At 66.3% G+C, this 14727-nt stretch overlaps 1 protein-coding gene across 2 annotated transcripts in view; it reads right to left on the bottom strand.

Annotated features, from left to right (window-relative positions):
• ADAMTS7 (ADAM metallopeptidase with thrombospondin type 1 motif 7) overlaps window positions 1-14727 on the bottom strand; it is a 38993-nt gene that overhangs the window by 3907 nt on the left and 20359 nt on the right. Inside the window, exons 9-20 of one of the 2 annotated variants that reach the window (XM_062206363.1) lie at window positions 9510-9654; window positions 8960-9052; window positions 8453-8598; window positions 7298-7467; window positions 6984-7117; window positions 6119-6239; window positions 5086-5330; window positions 4743-4884; window positions 3350-3476; window positions 2765-2978; window positions 1190-2485; window positions 135-287 (exon numbers count right to left, since the gene is read on the bottom strand). In XM_062206363.1, the coding sequence (XP_062062347.1) occupies window positions 135-287; window positions 1190-2485; window positions 2765-2978; window positions 3350-3476; window positions 4743-4884; window positions 5086-5330; window positions 6119-6239; window positions 6984-7117; window positions 7298-7467; window positions 8453-8598; window positions 8960-9052; window positions 9510-9654 (2986 nt within the window). The remainder of the gene's footprint in view (window positions 1-134; window positions 288-1189; window positions 2486-2764; window positions 2979-3349; window positions 3477-4742; window positions 4885-5085; window positions 5331-6118; window positions 6240-6983; window positions 7118-7297; window positions 7468-8452; window positions 8599-8959; window positions 9053-9509; window positions 9655-14727) is intronic. The other variant, XM_062206364.1, reaches the window with a different exon arrangement.

The raw sequence follows: 14727 nt of genomic DNA, 5'->3' as shown, positions 1-14727 counted from the left end.
ACACAGATGCTCAAGTCCCTGACGGCAACAGGCAGGGTATTTGCCCCCGGAGTATGTATAATGCCTGATGCATTGGTGATTCCTGAGTAGTGACACCGTGCCAAGCCCTCCCCTGCCCGGCGCCTGGCACTCACCTTACTCCAGTTGCCTGTGTGCCAAGCGGCACAGGGCCGCAGGTGGCAGCGCCGAGCGGGCTGGGGCCGGCCAGTGTGGGCACAGTCCTCGTCCCGGCCGGTGCTACAGCGCACGGGCCTCCAGGCGGCACCCAGGCCGCAGGTGGTGGAGCACTGTGGGACAGAAGCCAGTGAGGGCTGGGCCAGTCCCCACCCTGCAGATCCAGCCGGGCAACCACCCCACCAAGAGGCTGGGACCTCAACCAAGGGCCTTGGTTTTCCAGTCTACAAAATGGACTCATCCACCCCCCTCCCAAGCACCCTGTAATTAAAAGCCAAGCCCAGTGGCTCAGTGGTGAGGGGCTGCGCTCCCCAGCTACCCTGACGAGGCTCACGGCTTCCCAGAAGCCCCCGGGAAAGGCATCTGGCTTCCAGTGCCTGCAGCTATGCAACCCCAGGCATAAGTAGGGACCTGCCCATCATCCCCACACAGAATCGGGGATTTGAACAGGAACTCGCCTCTCCCGCTGGGGCAGAGTGGGGGCCCATGGACGGGCCCCAGTGTCTTTCCACGCAGCTCAGACTGACCCAGGTCCTTGACAAGGAGGGAGGCGGGCAGGGCACAGCCAGCTGGCAAAGGCCCGGACAGTGCCCCAAGGAGACAGGCTGGGACGGAACCGTCCCAGGCCCAGCCCTGGGAACCCTACAAGGGGGCCTTGCCTGCCAACGCAGCTGCCTGGAGTGAGCGCCCCATCTCTAAGGCCATGCAAGCCGTGTGTCCCTGCACCATAGCCTGTCCTGCACAGGAAGGAGCCTCCAGGGGCACACTGAATGGGTCCTCACTGCTGAGATGGGCAACTCAGGCCTGATGAGGTCCCTGGGGGGCTTCATGCTCCTCCTACCCCGTGGGGCCTCCACCCGCCAATGGCTGTCAGTTGGCAAACCCCACGGGAGTTCCCTGTCCCCTAGGGATCAGAAGGAACAGGGCCTGTGTGCTGTTCTGCTCCTGGTCAGGAGGGGAAGCTGACGCCCAGCCCAGCCCACCGCCCGGCCCACCCTGAGCCCACACCACTTGCCTGGCTCCAGTTGCCAACTTGCCAGCTGGCATTCCTGGCACCTAGCAGGTCCAGGGGCGGGGCCTCTGGGGCTTTGCTGCTGTTGGCCGGACTGTCCCGAGCTGGTGTGGGCAGTGGCACAGAGCTCAGAGACGCCTCCGGCCTGGGGGAGGGTCCTGGGCTCAGGGCAGTCCCCCAGGGCGTGTGCCCGAGGTGGGTCGGGGCTGTGGGGAAGAAGGCCCCGGGCACTGCCAGCGTCCACAGGTCCTCTGAGCCCAGGTCTGGGGCTGGAGCCGTGGGAGTCCCTGGCTCCTGGGGGCTGTCACCACCCCGAATCCCTGATAGGGTGGCCAAAGGGGGAGGTGGGGGAGGAGGTGCCCCCACTGTGGGCCACAGCTCACTGTCCACAGGCCCCAGGCCACGGTCCAGAGCCGGCCCCCAGGCCACAGTGCCTTCTGTCCACGACTCGGCTGGGCCAGTGCTAGGGGAAGAGGGGGTAGAGCCACCAGAGGGCAAAGGAGGTAGCGAGGGGCTGGGGCTCTGGGGCGGAGAGGGGGCTCCACGGCTGGCGGGCTCCTCATCGTCCAAGGAAACCTCATTGGTCCTGTCCCGGGGCGTGGGGGCCGGCTGGCTCCGGCTGTCCTCCTCCACCAGGAGCTCATGTGGGTTCCCAGGGACAGCAGGTGCCTCCGTGCCGTGGGCCGAACCAGAGGGCTGGGGCCAGCTGGGGAGCCCCAGGTCTGGGGCCTCCATGGGGGTAGCATCCTCAGACAAGATGGTGGCCGAGGGGCTCACAGGTGCTGGCTCCGTCGGGGGGAGCGGGGAGTGGCCAGCCTGGCTGGGCGGGGGGCCAGGGGATGGAGTTCCCAGTGCCCCCTGCTTCTCTGCCCCAGGAGGCTCTGTGGGGGGCGACTGTGCCCCTGCGCCCGTCAGGTCCGGGGTGGGGTCCTGGAAGGGAGGGTAGGACAAGTCCTCGTGGAAGTTGATGAAGTTGTAGTCGTAGTAGAAGTCGTCCACGAACACCGGCCCTGGCGGCTCCGGCTCCTCCTCCCCAATGGCATTGCCCATGCCAGGCGGAGAGGATGGGCGTGGGGCCGGGGGGCGTGGCACAAAATCCACTTCATTGAAGATCTCAGGGCTGGAGAAGCCGCTGCCTGAGCCGTCGGGGCCCAGAGTGTCCGGTGGCCACCACGGGCACGGTGCCAGGCGGCAGGGGGCCTCGCTTGCTGGCCGCTGGGCCTCGTCACAGGGGATGCCGGTGTCATTGGTGCAGAGGATTCTCCGGTGCTGAGTGCCCACTCCACATGTCACCGAGCACTACAAAGAATGCTGGGATGAGCACTCGGCCTGGGGGGAGGCAGGGCGTGGCGGGCTCACCTGCCCACTGCCCACCGACAGGGGCAGAGGCCTTCCTCTGTGGGCCCTGCCCAGCTCAAGGCTGCCAGGGGCATCCTGAGCCCCGAAGCTTTGGGGGCAGGGATGGCCCCTCCCACCCACAATAGCAGGCAGTACGGGCTCCCCCAAGGCTGCCCACCTCCCTGTGGCCCACAACCCACCGGGAGCTGGGGGTGGTCTCGTTCCCACCCCATCACTCACCTGAGACCAGTTCCCCACGGCCCAGGTGGCTGGACAGGGCACGTGGCGGTTGCACGGGGCTTCGGCGGGGGGCCGGGGCAGGTGCACGCAAGCGGACGGTTCCAGGGCGCTCTGCTCATCCAGCCCCACGCTGCGGATGCAGAGCACGGCCCGGCGGGAGACGCCCCGCGGCCCGCAGGAGCTGGAGCAGAGCTGCCACTCACCTGCCCACCACCTGGCGACGGGCACACAGGGGGCGTCAGACAGGTGGCACCCAGGCTCACAGAAAGGGTGGCCGGCCAGCGTTCAAGCAAGGTCAAGGCCGAGTGCAGGAGATGACTCCTCAGAGTGACAGGCACCCCAGGGCACCTGGGCACGACCTGAGCCTGTTTGCACATCCAGGGATCCAAAGAGGAATAACAGGAGTGGCTGCCTGGGGGCATCCTGGCCCTGGCTGGGGGTGGGGGCAGGTAGGGCGTGGCTTTGACCTTGGAATGAGACCAGGAGCCGGGTTCCCTCTGCTCCTCCCCGAGGCGCCTGAGATGGGTAGGGGGGGGCTATAGCAGGACCAGGATGCCTGGGGGCGGGCCGCTGGTGGGGGCTCACCTGGCAGGGCAGGGCTCCTCGCTGCACTTCCGCTGGCGGTCATCGGGCCGGCCCAGGGCGTCACAGTGGCCCTCATCCACGGGCCCTGCCTGCCGCTCCATGCAGTACACGCTCTGCCTCTGTACACCTGCGGGCCCCAGGGGGAGGGGCTCAGCCTGGGCACCCAGAGACCAGGCCGCACCCGCTCCACCCAGAACCCTCCCACAACAGGGCCTCCCTGCCTGGGGCAGGAGGGAGGCTCCCCCCGCTGCCTCCTAAGTGACCCCCAGCCCTCCACTCTGCCACCCCCGGGGAGCTCAGCAGGTGCCAGCCTCTACCAGCCGGCAAATCCAACCACAGAGGAAGCCCCGTCCCCACGGCGCCGTGTACCCCTCCCAGCAGCCTCAGGAGGGTGTACAGGAGAAATTCAACCCCCCCTCCCCAGCTTGGCACTGCTTGCAGCCCTGCAGGCACCAACTCCCTCACGCTCACGCCGGCCTCGGCCCTGCCCTTGTCCTTCACACCCCCTGCTGTGGCTCACCCCTGGGCCTTTGCACATCTGTGCTCATCACGCGGACACTCACGCCCTTGCTCCCTGCTGCGGCCGTGCAGCAGGCCCACCTGTCACGGCCCCTCCCCTGAGTGCCCAGGCCCACACGCCCGCCCCTCCTTCCTCACCAACAGAATTCGGATTTTGTTCAAGGCAGAAATGGGACCTGCCGAAAACACATCCCACTGCAACTCCCAGGCCCCGAGCGGAGCCTGGGATACAGTCTGGCCAGGGAGGGAAAAGGCACAAGACCCACGGCCCGGGCATGGCAGGAGGCAGGCTGATGGTGTGGGGGGTTCCCCTGGCTTGAACCATGCACCCTGGGGTGTCTCGCTCCCTTATCTGTCCCAGCCACCGTGGGTCAGACTCAAGTACCTGCCGCTTGGCACACCCCTAATGGGCCACCCTCTGCAAGACAACACCCCTCCCCCTACCCCAGGCTGCAGGTGCATCTGCTTTTGGTTTTGTAACTTGAAATTGACGCTCTACTGCATGGCACGGCTTTGACAGCTTTTGGTTTCTGCAAGGTTGCATGGGCTAGCTCGGATCTGCTCATCCCAATAGCATTTCCGGGAAGGCGTTCAGGGGTCTCTGGCCCACATTCCTGACACTGAGACCCCTGGACACCGAGGCCAGAGGCGGGCAGACCAGGGGCAGAGGGAGACGGAGGACTGGGGTGCGGGAGACGGAGGGACAGGGCAGAGGCTGGGGGGCGGCACGGGCAGACGGCTAGGCCACAGGTGAAGAACTGAGGCTCCGAGAGGGAAGCCACCAGGCCCCTGGTGGCCCAGCAAGTGAGCACCGAGACCCCAACGGCAGTGTCCGCTCAGATACGAACCCCGCTGTGCCTGCGCCGGGGCTCACCTGTGCCGCAGGTGACCGTGCACTTGCTCCAGGGCCCGTAGTGCCAGGAGAACTCGGGCGGCTGCGCCTCGCCGCGGCCGGCCTCCTCCCTGTGGATGGTGTACTCGTAGCGCACGCCGGGATTACTCTCCTGAAACAGCAGCTGGGGCGGCAGGTGGCGCCGTGAGCACGAGACCCTCCCACACACACCTCTGTGGCCTGCAGCCACACACCCTGGTGCCGTGACAGACCTGCGCTGTGTGGCTAACCTGGAGTCACTCCCCCAGGACGCCACCCTGGGTGGGGGCCGGGTTCCAGGACCCCCCCACCACTGCACCCCCACCCGGCCTCAGGAGGTGGGCACCTGGATCCACACAGGCTCGTGGGTGGGGCCGGGGGACGTGAGGTTCTCCCAGTCGCCCGTGCGAGCGTAGGTGAAGGTGGCGCCGGCCACCTCGTAGTCCCCGTTCCACTGGATGGTCCAGCCGCCGTTGAGGAAGTACTTGTCCGGGTCCTCACTGCGCAGGGCCAGGAAGTTGGCTGCCTCGGCCACCTCCTGGATGTGGATCTCACGTGCCCCCGCCGGGATCATGCCCACGTCCACGTAGCCTGGGGGCCGGGGTGTGTACAGGTGTACCCAGTGGGGGAAAGGATGGCTGTTGCCCACCCACTTCCCAGCCACCCCCGCCCCCCCGCCGATGCTCTAAACACCACCAAGACCTGGGGTCAGCGCGTTCTGTCACCTCTCCCCAGGGCACCCAAGCCGGGTCTGCCCTAACTCAGGGCTGGCAGGTCCCGCATTGCCTGGGGCCTTTCCCTCCCAGTATCCCCGCCGGGCTCCCAGCTGGGCACAGCTTCCCAGCGCCCCAGTTCTGTGTGACACCGGCTCTTTCCCCCCCTTGGAGCGCCCCTCCCAGCTCCTGTAGGTCCTCTAGGATTCAGGTCAATTTCCACCTGCGACAGGAAGTTGGGCCTCCCTCACTGCTCTCGCGGCCCCCTGGGCCCCCCCTCCACTGCACCTGTCACACTAACAAGTTCTGTCACCACCACGTCCCTGCCACTTAGCACACAATCCGTGCTTAAGCCACAAATGCAGGACTGACCCCCACCACCCGGGCCAGGGAGAGGAGCTGGGGGTCAACAGCAACCCCTGGAAGGTCAAGGGCCAGGCACAAGCCCAGTCAGCCGTGCCTAGGCCCCCCCGGGCCAGGAGAACTCCCTCAGGCCAGGTCCCTGCACCTGGGCCAGGTCCCCTGACTCCTGCCAGCCTTGTGATCTGCAGCCAGGGGGTGGGGACCACGTCGGGCCGAGCACAGGGACTCGGGGAGCTGAGGAAGGCGCCGCAGGTGAAGGCACACTGACGCCCCACCCCCACCACCAGCGGGGCCCCCACATACCCAGGCCCTCAGCCTCCTCGAAGGTGCCGCTCACAGTGTGGCAGGTGGAGCCATTGCCGTGGCACACGCCGCAGCGGTCCTCCACGGCACCCGAGTCGATCTCGAAGTCACAGCCCACATTCTGCAATACACGGTGGGGACGGCCCTGGTGCTGGGCTGCCCCTGGCAGGCCCCCAGCCTCGGGGACGTCCAGGGCAGTCGGGGCCCTGCTCCACCGCAGGTGCATGCATCATCTGAGCCCAGGGGAGCCCCTCTACCTCCCTGGCCTCAGTTTCCTGGGGTGTGAAATGGCCCCATTAATCCCTGCCCCCCCCCCCAAAGGCAGGTTGATCTGAGATGGGCCTGTGTTGGACAAGGCCACAGGCAGGCACGGGAGCTGCCCCCAGGCTCATGGCCAGAGCACAGGGCTGTCCAGAAACAGGCTTCTATGTCAAAGGTCCCAGGGGGTAGCAGCTCCCCACTGGTCCTTGTCCCAGCCCGGGGCCTAGGGGACCAGTGGCAGGGGCAGCAGGTGGCCAGGGCCGTGCTAGAAATAAGAGGAGCACTTGTCACCTGACACTGGGTACCCAGTCACCTGCACGACCTCATTAAGCCCCTTCCTGCTGCAGAAGGGCTCACTCGGGCACAGGGGCTCCAGCAAGGGTGGTACAGGCGTGCATGTTGGGGTAGAGGCCACAGGCACCAGCAGGGGAGGCAGGGAAGGAGGCCAGGGGGCGAGGCCTGACTGGGAGGGGTCTCCAGAGCTCAGGGGCAGAGCAGGGACGCACCACAGTCCAGCCCGGGGAGGAACCTGGGAGGCCCTGGGCAGTGGGGCCAGGGACCTGCGGTGCCGGGGTGGGGCCCTCCTCCTGCTGGGCAGGCGCACCTTGCAGATCCCGTTGATGCACAGGTCACGGCTGGCCTGGCCCTGGTAGCAGGGGGTGCCATCCACCACGGCGTCCCGCAGCTTCTCGGCAAAGTATTCATTGGCCGGCCGGCAATGCAGCTCACAGGGGTTCACTGACGGCCCAAGCGGAGCACAGATCAGGGGCGGCCAGGGCGCTGGGTAGACCTCCAGTGGGGCTGGGCACCCAGGAGAGAGGGGGCAGCCCCGGGGCTGGGAGGGCGGGTGCAGGACTCCCCCTGCCGGCACCGCGGGGGAGCCCGGGGCCCACCTGTCCCCCGGGCAGCAGGGCTCACCGTCGCTGACCACGGGCACCCACGTGTGCAGCTGGCCCTTGTACGGCATGGCGTCGAAGTGGCTGCACTGCACCTGGCGGAAGGAGGGGCGGCCGCGGGGGCAGGGCTGCGGGCTGCAGAGGCGGAAGCGCTTGCGCTCACCCACGCAGTACTTGCCCTTGTACTTGGGCCTGTGGGGGAGCAGAGCGCAGGCTCAGCACATGCCGGGGCGGGCGCGGGCCCACGGGGTGGCGCCCCTCGCCCGGAGACCCCGCCCCCTGTCTTTGCCCGCCGCTCTCCCACCCAGACACATCCCTTCTATTTGGAAGGTGCTGAGGGCAGGCGACCTCCTGCCGTGGCCACCCTCTGGACCTCAGTTTGCTCATCTATAAAATGGGCTTGGGGCTGCCTCTGTAGAGGATATGACCGGCACCATGGCGCAGGAGACCCTAACCAGCCCCGCGTGCACAGACTTGTGCCCCCCAGGCCACAGCGGTGGTGGCTCCAACTCAACTCAGACTTCCCACCAGGAGGAGGGAAGGGTAGGGGGCCCAGGGTCTGCCAAGCACCAGGCACCTGGAGGGGCTGCCATGGGGCTCAGCCCAGGCGGCCGGGCAGTTCCACGTGGGGAAACTGAGGCCCACAGGGGTAAAGTCCCTCCCCGCCTCCCCCAGTCTCATCTCGGGCTCCTGTGTGGCTGTGAGGCCGACAGGCAGCTCCCGCCCAGTGCTAACTGCATCTATGCTGACATTGACTCACTGGGTTCTGCCCATTACTTGGCCAAGACAACACAGGCCCAGAGAAGCGCTGTGGTGGTCAGGCGTGGACCGGGCTCCTAGCCACTGCCGCCTGCCCGCCCCTCCAGCCGGCACGGCCTGTGGTGGGCCTCGTGGTCGGGCATGGACTCACCCCAGGGGACCGGGCTCCCAGCCACTGCCGCCTGCCCGCCCCTCCAGCCAGCACGGCCTGTTGTGGGCCTCGTGGTCGGGCATGGACCCACCCCAGGGGACCGGGCTCCCTCCAGCCCTCCCCTCCAGCCGGCACGGCCTGTCGTGGGCCTCTCCAGTCTCAGGTTCCCTTCTCTGCAATGGATCAGCTCCCAGAATGCTCTGGGAACTGCCCCCAAGGACACCCGGGCACGGCCGTGACAGGGCGCTGGGCCGGCCCCGCACTCACGTGGGCTGTGTGCATTGCCGCTCAGCGCTCTGGACCCCCACGCCACAGCTCCGCGAGCAGACGGACCAGGCGCTCCAGCCGGACCAGCCTCCGTCCACAGCCTCCGGCCGGAAGCCCACAGGAACACACTCCCCATTGAGACACCACTGCCGAGACAGACGGAGGCCCCGCCCCCCATACACACAGCTTAGTGCGAACAAGGGGGAGGGGAGGTCTGGAAAGGCACAGCGACGGGGGATCGGGGGTGCGTGAGAAGCCCCTTGCAGTCGCCCGTGACCCAGGCCCCGCGGGGGAGCCGAGGGAGGAGTCAGTGGAGCTCACGTGTTGACCCTGACCTGGGGACTCGTGCACCCTGGCCCTGGCCCACCGCGTCCATTCTGCAGATGGGGACGTGGGCCAGGCTGGGCTGGGGTCTGCTCCGAGCACAGGCAAGCCGGAAGCTAAGCACAGGCGTGGCAGGAAGTCAGGCCTCTCACCCCCACCCCCCGCCCGGGGCCGGGCCCCTACCTTGCTCTCCCCACACCTGGTGCCATCCACGGCTGCGTCCAGCTTGGAGTGACAGGTGGTCCCCACAGAGCACCAGAGTGTGTGGCACACGTTCTGGGGGAGGAGGCAAGGGCCACACCCTCACCCCCTCCCCGGTGCTGCCCCCCACCCTTGTCCCCTTGCTGTCCCCAAGAGTCCCCTCTCCCCCTCTGGGGCACGCCTCCTCCACGGGGCCGGCGCGTGGTGGGGTCTGAGCTTGTGTCCCAGCCCCTGCCTCTCCAAACCTTGTGGCGCCGGGGGTCCCTGGGCTGGGGTCCGAGGCTCCAAGCAGCCCACCTGCCTGCGGTTCCCCCAGCCCCAGCCCACTCTTTGGAAAGACTCCGTCCCAAGGTCTCGGTCACACGCCCAGGATGTGGGTCTGGTTATTTCCCTCCTATGAGCCCAGCTCCAGGGGCCCGGCAGGTGGGAAATGGTCGCCCAACTCCAGGCCTCTGCCACAGCCGCCTGTCTCCTGGCATCCCCTGGAGGCCCAGGCTGGCGAGGGCCGCCCCGGGTCCTTCTGCACACTCACGTCCATGTCGTCGCAGAAGGCGGAGTAGGCCCCGTACTGGAGGCGACACTGGTGGCTCACATCGTAGAGGACACCGGGCGGCACGGCCGGGAAGTCAATGATGTCCTTGGAGGGAGGGTCGTCCAGGCACAGCCCCCACCCGCGGCTGCAGAGGGACAAGGGGACAGGGTGAAGGGGCGCCCGTGCCTGGCAGGTACATGGCCTGTGAAAGTCACCAGCGAGGCCTCGGGTTGCAGGGGCCAGGGTCGGAATGGGGCACCCTGCTGGCCTCGGAAGCCGTCCTGCCTCACCCCCCACCCCACCGCCTGGCCACTCCTGCCACCGCCCGCCTCCTGCCCCAGTGGCCCACCTCTGAGAGCCACCGCCTCCACCACACTCCTCCCTGCACTGTGGAGAAGGACCCCTTCCCCGCCCGCCATGGGCCTGCTCTGCACTCCCACAGCCCCTGGCCTCACCCAGGCTGGACAAGGGTCAGGGGAACGTGACCCAGAGGGCACCTGGGAAACCAGCAGAAAGGGGAGGCCCTGAGTGCCGCCCTGGGCCCTCTCCCGGGGCAGGGCGGGGGACACCCGCCTCCCTGCCCCACTGCTAGGTGGCTTCCGGGCCTGCGTCACTTCTCATCACCAAGGCCTGCAGAGACAGCATCCACAGAGCGAGCGGGGGTGGGGGAAGTAGGGGAGCCTGGGCCCAGCTCTGTGCACCCCTCAGGCGCGGCTCCTGCCTCTGGGCACCAGGGACCTCCTGCTGCCCTTGCTGGAACCCAGCACTCCCCGTCACACTGAGCGCCGCCCGGGGACTCAGCGCGACAGCAGTGGCCAGGCAGAAGTGAGCCATGCAGACAGGGGCCGGGGCAAGGGACAGGTGGACTGCAGCAGCAAGGACCCGGCCAGAAGCCACAGAGGGAGGCAGGGCCCTTGGGGGAGGGGAGGCACAAGCCCAGTCAGGCTGAGCCTCCGGCAGGCAGGGGGCTGGGGGCGCGGAGGGGATGGATCCTGGGAGGGAGGGAGGAAGGGGACATCACAAGCCCTGGGGACGCTGGGAAAGATGAAGGGGTCAGGGTGGGGTCTGTGTGGTCGCCCAGGTCCCCCAGCCCCTGCCAGGCCCCAGACTCCACCCAGAGCAGGGGACCACGGCTGGGTGACCAGACTCCTGCGGTCAGCTGAGCTGCCCATGCCGGCCAGACCCGACCCCTGGGACGAGGGACACGGCCCTCACGGCCCTCACGGCCCAGGGGGGGTCACATGCCACGGCGTGTCACCCTCGCTTCCTGCTCTGTTCCTCCTCCCCTCCCACACGAATGTCACCATCCCGGAGCCACAGGAGGGCCAGGCGCTGAAGCCAGCTGGGGCTGCCGGCCCCACCACGTCCACGCTCTGGGCTGCCTCAAGACTTCACCCCAAGTACAAGTGCCAACCACGCAGCAGAGGCCAGCTGGGGCTCCCGGGGTCTGTGCCGGGACAGCGGGTGGCGGGGAGGGTGGGGCCGGCCGGCCCAGCCCGGGTTCCCTCCAGCATGCTCTGAGCCCACACCCAGCCGGGGTCCGGGGCTCCCAGGCCACATCCCAGCTCTCCCACTTCCCGGCTGGAGCCACAACCACCTACCAGGCCCAGCCCGCGTAAGCACAGAAGGGTCACACATGTAGTGCACATGTGAGAACACGTGCATGTGTGTGTGTGTGAATGTGACAGCATGGCATACGGGTGTGAGTGTGGATGAGCCTGTGTGTGTGTGTGTGAATGTAGGCACGTGACTGCATGTGTGGGTGAGTGTGGGTGAGTGTGCGAATGTGTGTAAGTGGGTACGTGGGAGCAGGCATGTATGAGCGCATGTGTGGGCATGAGCGTGCCAGCGTGTGTGTGTGGGCATGCATGCATGTGTGTAAATGTGTGTGCATACACGTGTGAGCATGTGTGAATGGAGTGAGTGCACACGTGAGTGTGTGAGCATGAGTGTGAGTGCGTGTGGACATGCAAGGGAGCACACGTGTGAGTGCACATGTATGTGAGCATGAGTGTGTATGAGTGTGAGGATGTGAGTGTGTGTGTGGGCACGTGAGGGAGCACACGTGTGTGTGAGAAGCTGGCAGCCCTCGCAGGCCACAGCGGCAGAATCAGGGCCACATGTGGGCCCAGGCACCGTCTGGGGAGCACCTGGCTCTGGATGCTGTGTGGCCTCGGGTCACCGCTCACCCTCTCTGGGCCCCCACATCCTTATCTACAAGAGGCCACGCCCCGGTACAGAGGTATAAATAGCAGTGTCCACTCGGGAAACGTCAGGGGCGCCGGCAGCCTGCCCTTCCTTCCTCGCCCCCCCCCCCCCCACCGCTGGGCTCCTCACTCGGGCCCCACAGCGCCAGCCCGCCCCTCCTTCCTCTTGGGCCTCCCTGCGCTAATAATAGCGGGCCGGGCAGCCTCCCTCTCACCTCGCACTGCAAACAGCTGCCCGCCATCTGCGGGGAGACCCTGTGCCCCCTGGCCTCAGCGCCACGAGCTCTGGCCAAGGACGCTGGGGTCACGGGGGAGAGGACCCCACAGGGGCAGGCTGAGAGTTGGCTTCGAGAGCACGGCCGGGAAGGCTTCCCCCACCCCGCCCCCGCCCTGGCCCCGTGGTGCCGCAGAGCCTGCCAGACCCAGGAAGCACTTCTCAGCCCAGCGGGAGGCCCTTAGAGGAGCCCAGCTCACCCAGAGTGGACCAGACACTTCCTTCCCTCCCCCCAGGCCCCACCCACCCACCCACTCTTCCTAACTGGCCTCCACATCCCACCAACCCCAGCCCGCCACCCTGAGCTATCAAGGGCTGGGACAGGCACTTGTCTGTGTGGCCCCCGGCTCCAGGCAGGGCCTCTGTGCAGAGAGAGTGCAGGTCTGGATCAGTCTCACCCGGGCCATTTGCAGGGGCATCAAAACAGCAGAAGGGCTGGCGCCGTGGCTTAACAGGCTAATCCTCCGCCTTGCGGCGCCGGCACACCGGGTTCTAGTCCCAGTTGGGGCACCGGATACTGTCCCGGTTGCCCCTCTTCCAGGCCAGCTCTCTGCTGTGGCCAGGGAGTGCAGTGGAGGATGGCTCAAGTGCTTGGGCCCTGCACCCGCACGGGAGACCAGGAGAAGCACCTGGCTCCTGGCTTTGGATCAGCGAGATGCGCCGGCCGCAGCGGCCATTGGAGGGTGAACCAACGGCAAAATGAAGACCTTTCTCTCTGTCTCTCTCTCACTATCCACTCTGCCTGTCAAAAAAAAAAAAAAAAAAAACAGCAGGAGGGGCCCCCACGCCCCGACAGCACATGTGGCACCTTCTGTGCGGCCCTCGCCGTCCCTGCCCTGTTTGGGTGGAACCTCCTGTGCAAGGGGACAGGCTCGTGCCACCCTGGCCCCCTGCGCGCCCCCTCTCCCCCTTCCTTTCCCAGGCTGCAGAGGGGAACCTGCGAGCCGGCCTTGGGGAGCCCCCGGTCATCGCCCCCGAGCGCCCCGCCACTGGCAGGCCTCCTATCTCCATCTTTGTGCCTCCACTCGGTTCTGCCCGCTGCCAGGGCCCTAGGAGGCCCCGGCTCCCGCAGGCTCCTGCCTTCTCCTCCCACCCGCACCCCAGGCCCTGCGCCAAGCCCCTCACGCATTCCAGCCGCTGAACGCACACAGAGACCCGTCTGTCTGTCTGTCTGTCCCGGAGCCAGGGGCTGGGCGGCACCGGGTGGGTGCAGCCGGGAACAGGCCCTGGGGTGCTGTGGGGGCGGCCACAGATCTGCCAACCATTCTCTCATCTTCTGCCCCTCCCTACCCGCAGGCCACTCCCTGGTTCAAGTCCACGAGACTGATCCCTTGGTAAAAGTGGAAATAATATTAGTGATTAGTAATAGTGCATGTCCAAGGCTTACCCGTGGTGGGCGCTGTGCTAAACGCTCACTCCATTCTCACAGCAAACCTGCTAGATGGTCGGCCCCACTGTCCGCCCCTTGCCCCAGGCTCCGCGGACGAGGGACCTTGTCCACCAACATGGGTAGAAGCCTGGGCCCGTGGCCAGGTCCCTCACCACCAAAGTAAACGCTCCTCTGCTCCCACCCCCACTCCCCGGCACACAGCCCCGGGCACCTGGGCCCATCCCTGGTCAAGGCCCACGGAGAACAGGTGAGCAGACTTCCAGAAAACACGCGGCTCCTGGAGCAGGCGGATTGCGTCTGCTTCCTTCTGGGGCCCCACTGCGGTGACAGCCGGGTGGAAACAAGGAGTGGGCGACGGGAAGGGAGCGGTGATGAGGGCCCTGAGCCCTGTCAGCATTGCAGGGGGGAGGCACACAGCCCAGCACTGCAAGCAGAGAACCCCCCTCCCCTGAAGCAGAGCCCTGGGCAGGCTCAGGGACTGGGGTCCCGGGGATGGGTAGGGCGTGGAACACGTGCCTGGCTGAAAATCTGCAAGACCCCTTAAGACCCCAGATCCCCTCCCCAGCGCTGTGTGGCCCAGCAGAGGGCCAGGGGGCTGCGGCCCTCAGAGGAAAGGGGTGGAAACGCCCATCAAGCCCCTTCCTCACCGCAGCCACACCCACACTCTGGCAGGAGGAGGCCTGGGGGCTCCTGCCCGGGGATATGGAATCTCGCAGCCAAGAGACCTCACATCTACTTGAGGGTCTCCCAGGGAAACAGGGGTCCCAGCCTCTCAGAAAGCACCGGGCAGACCTGTGGTGTGGCTCCCGGCACACCCCCATCCCATATCCGAGCACCCAGGGTTCGAGTCCCGACTCTGCTGCCGATTCCAGCTCTCTGCTAATGCATACCCTGGGAGCTCAAGTTCTTGGTGCCCTGCCACCCCCATGGAAGACCCGGATGGGGTCCCAGCTCCCGGCTTTGGTCTGGCCCAGTCCCAGCCATCCGGGGAGTGAAGCAGATGGCAGTTCTCTCTTCCCCCTTTCTCAGTCTCTGTCCCTTTCTCAGTGTCCCTCTCTGCTCTCCAGATAAGTAAAAATAGATTTTTTTTAAATAAGGAGATTAAAAAAATAAAACGTTGAAGAATAAGGATATAAGAGAACGAGTTGGATAAGAAAGGTTCCGAAAAGAGACGAGAACATTACCAAGTAAACAATACAACGACGTTTCCAAGAACTGGAGGACATGAGTTTCCAGATAAAAAGGCCCCAATGAGCGTCCCCAAAATAAAAATAGACCAAGGCACATAGCTGTGAAATTCAAAATCACCAAAAAAAGAGACGCAAAGAATCCTGAAAGCTCTCGGAT

The sequence above is a fragment of the Lepus europaeus genome, chromosome 11, assembly GCF_033115175.1.
Source record: "Lepus europaeus isolate LE1 chromosome 11, mLepTim1.pri, whole genome shotgun sequence".
NCBI lineage: Eukaryota > Metazoa > Chordata > Mammalia > Lagomorpha > Leporidae > Lepus > Lepus europaeus.
This window is presented reverse-complemented; position numbering and strand designations above follow the sequence as displayed.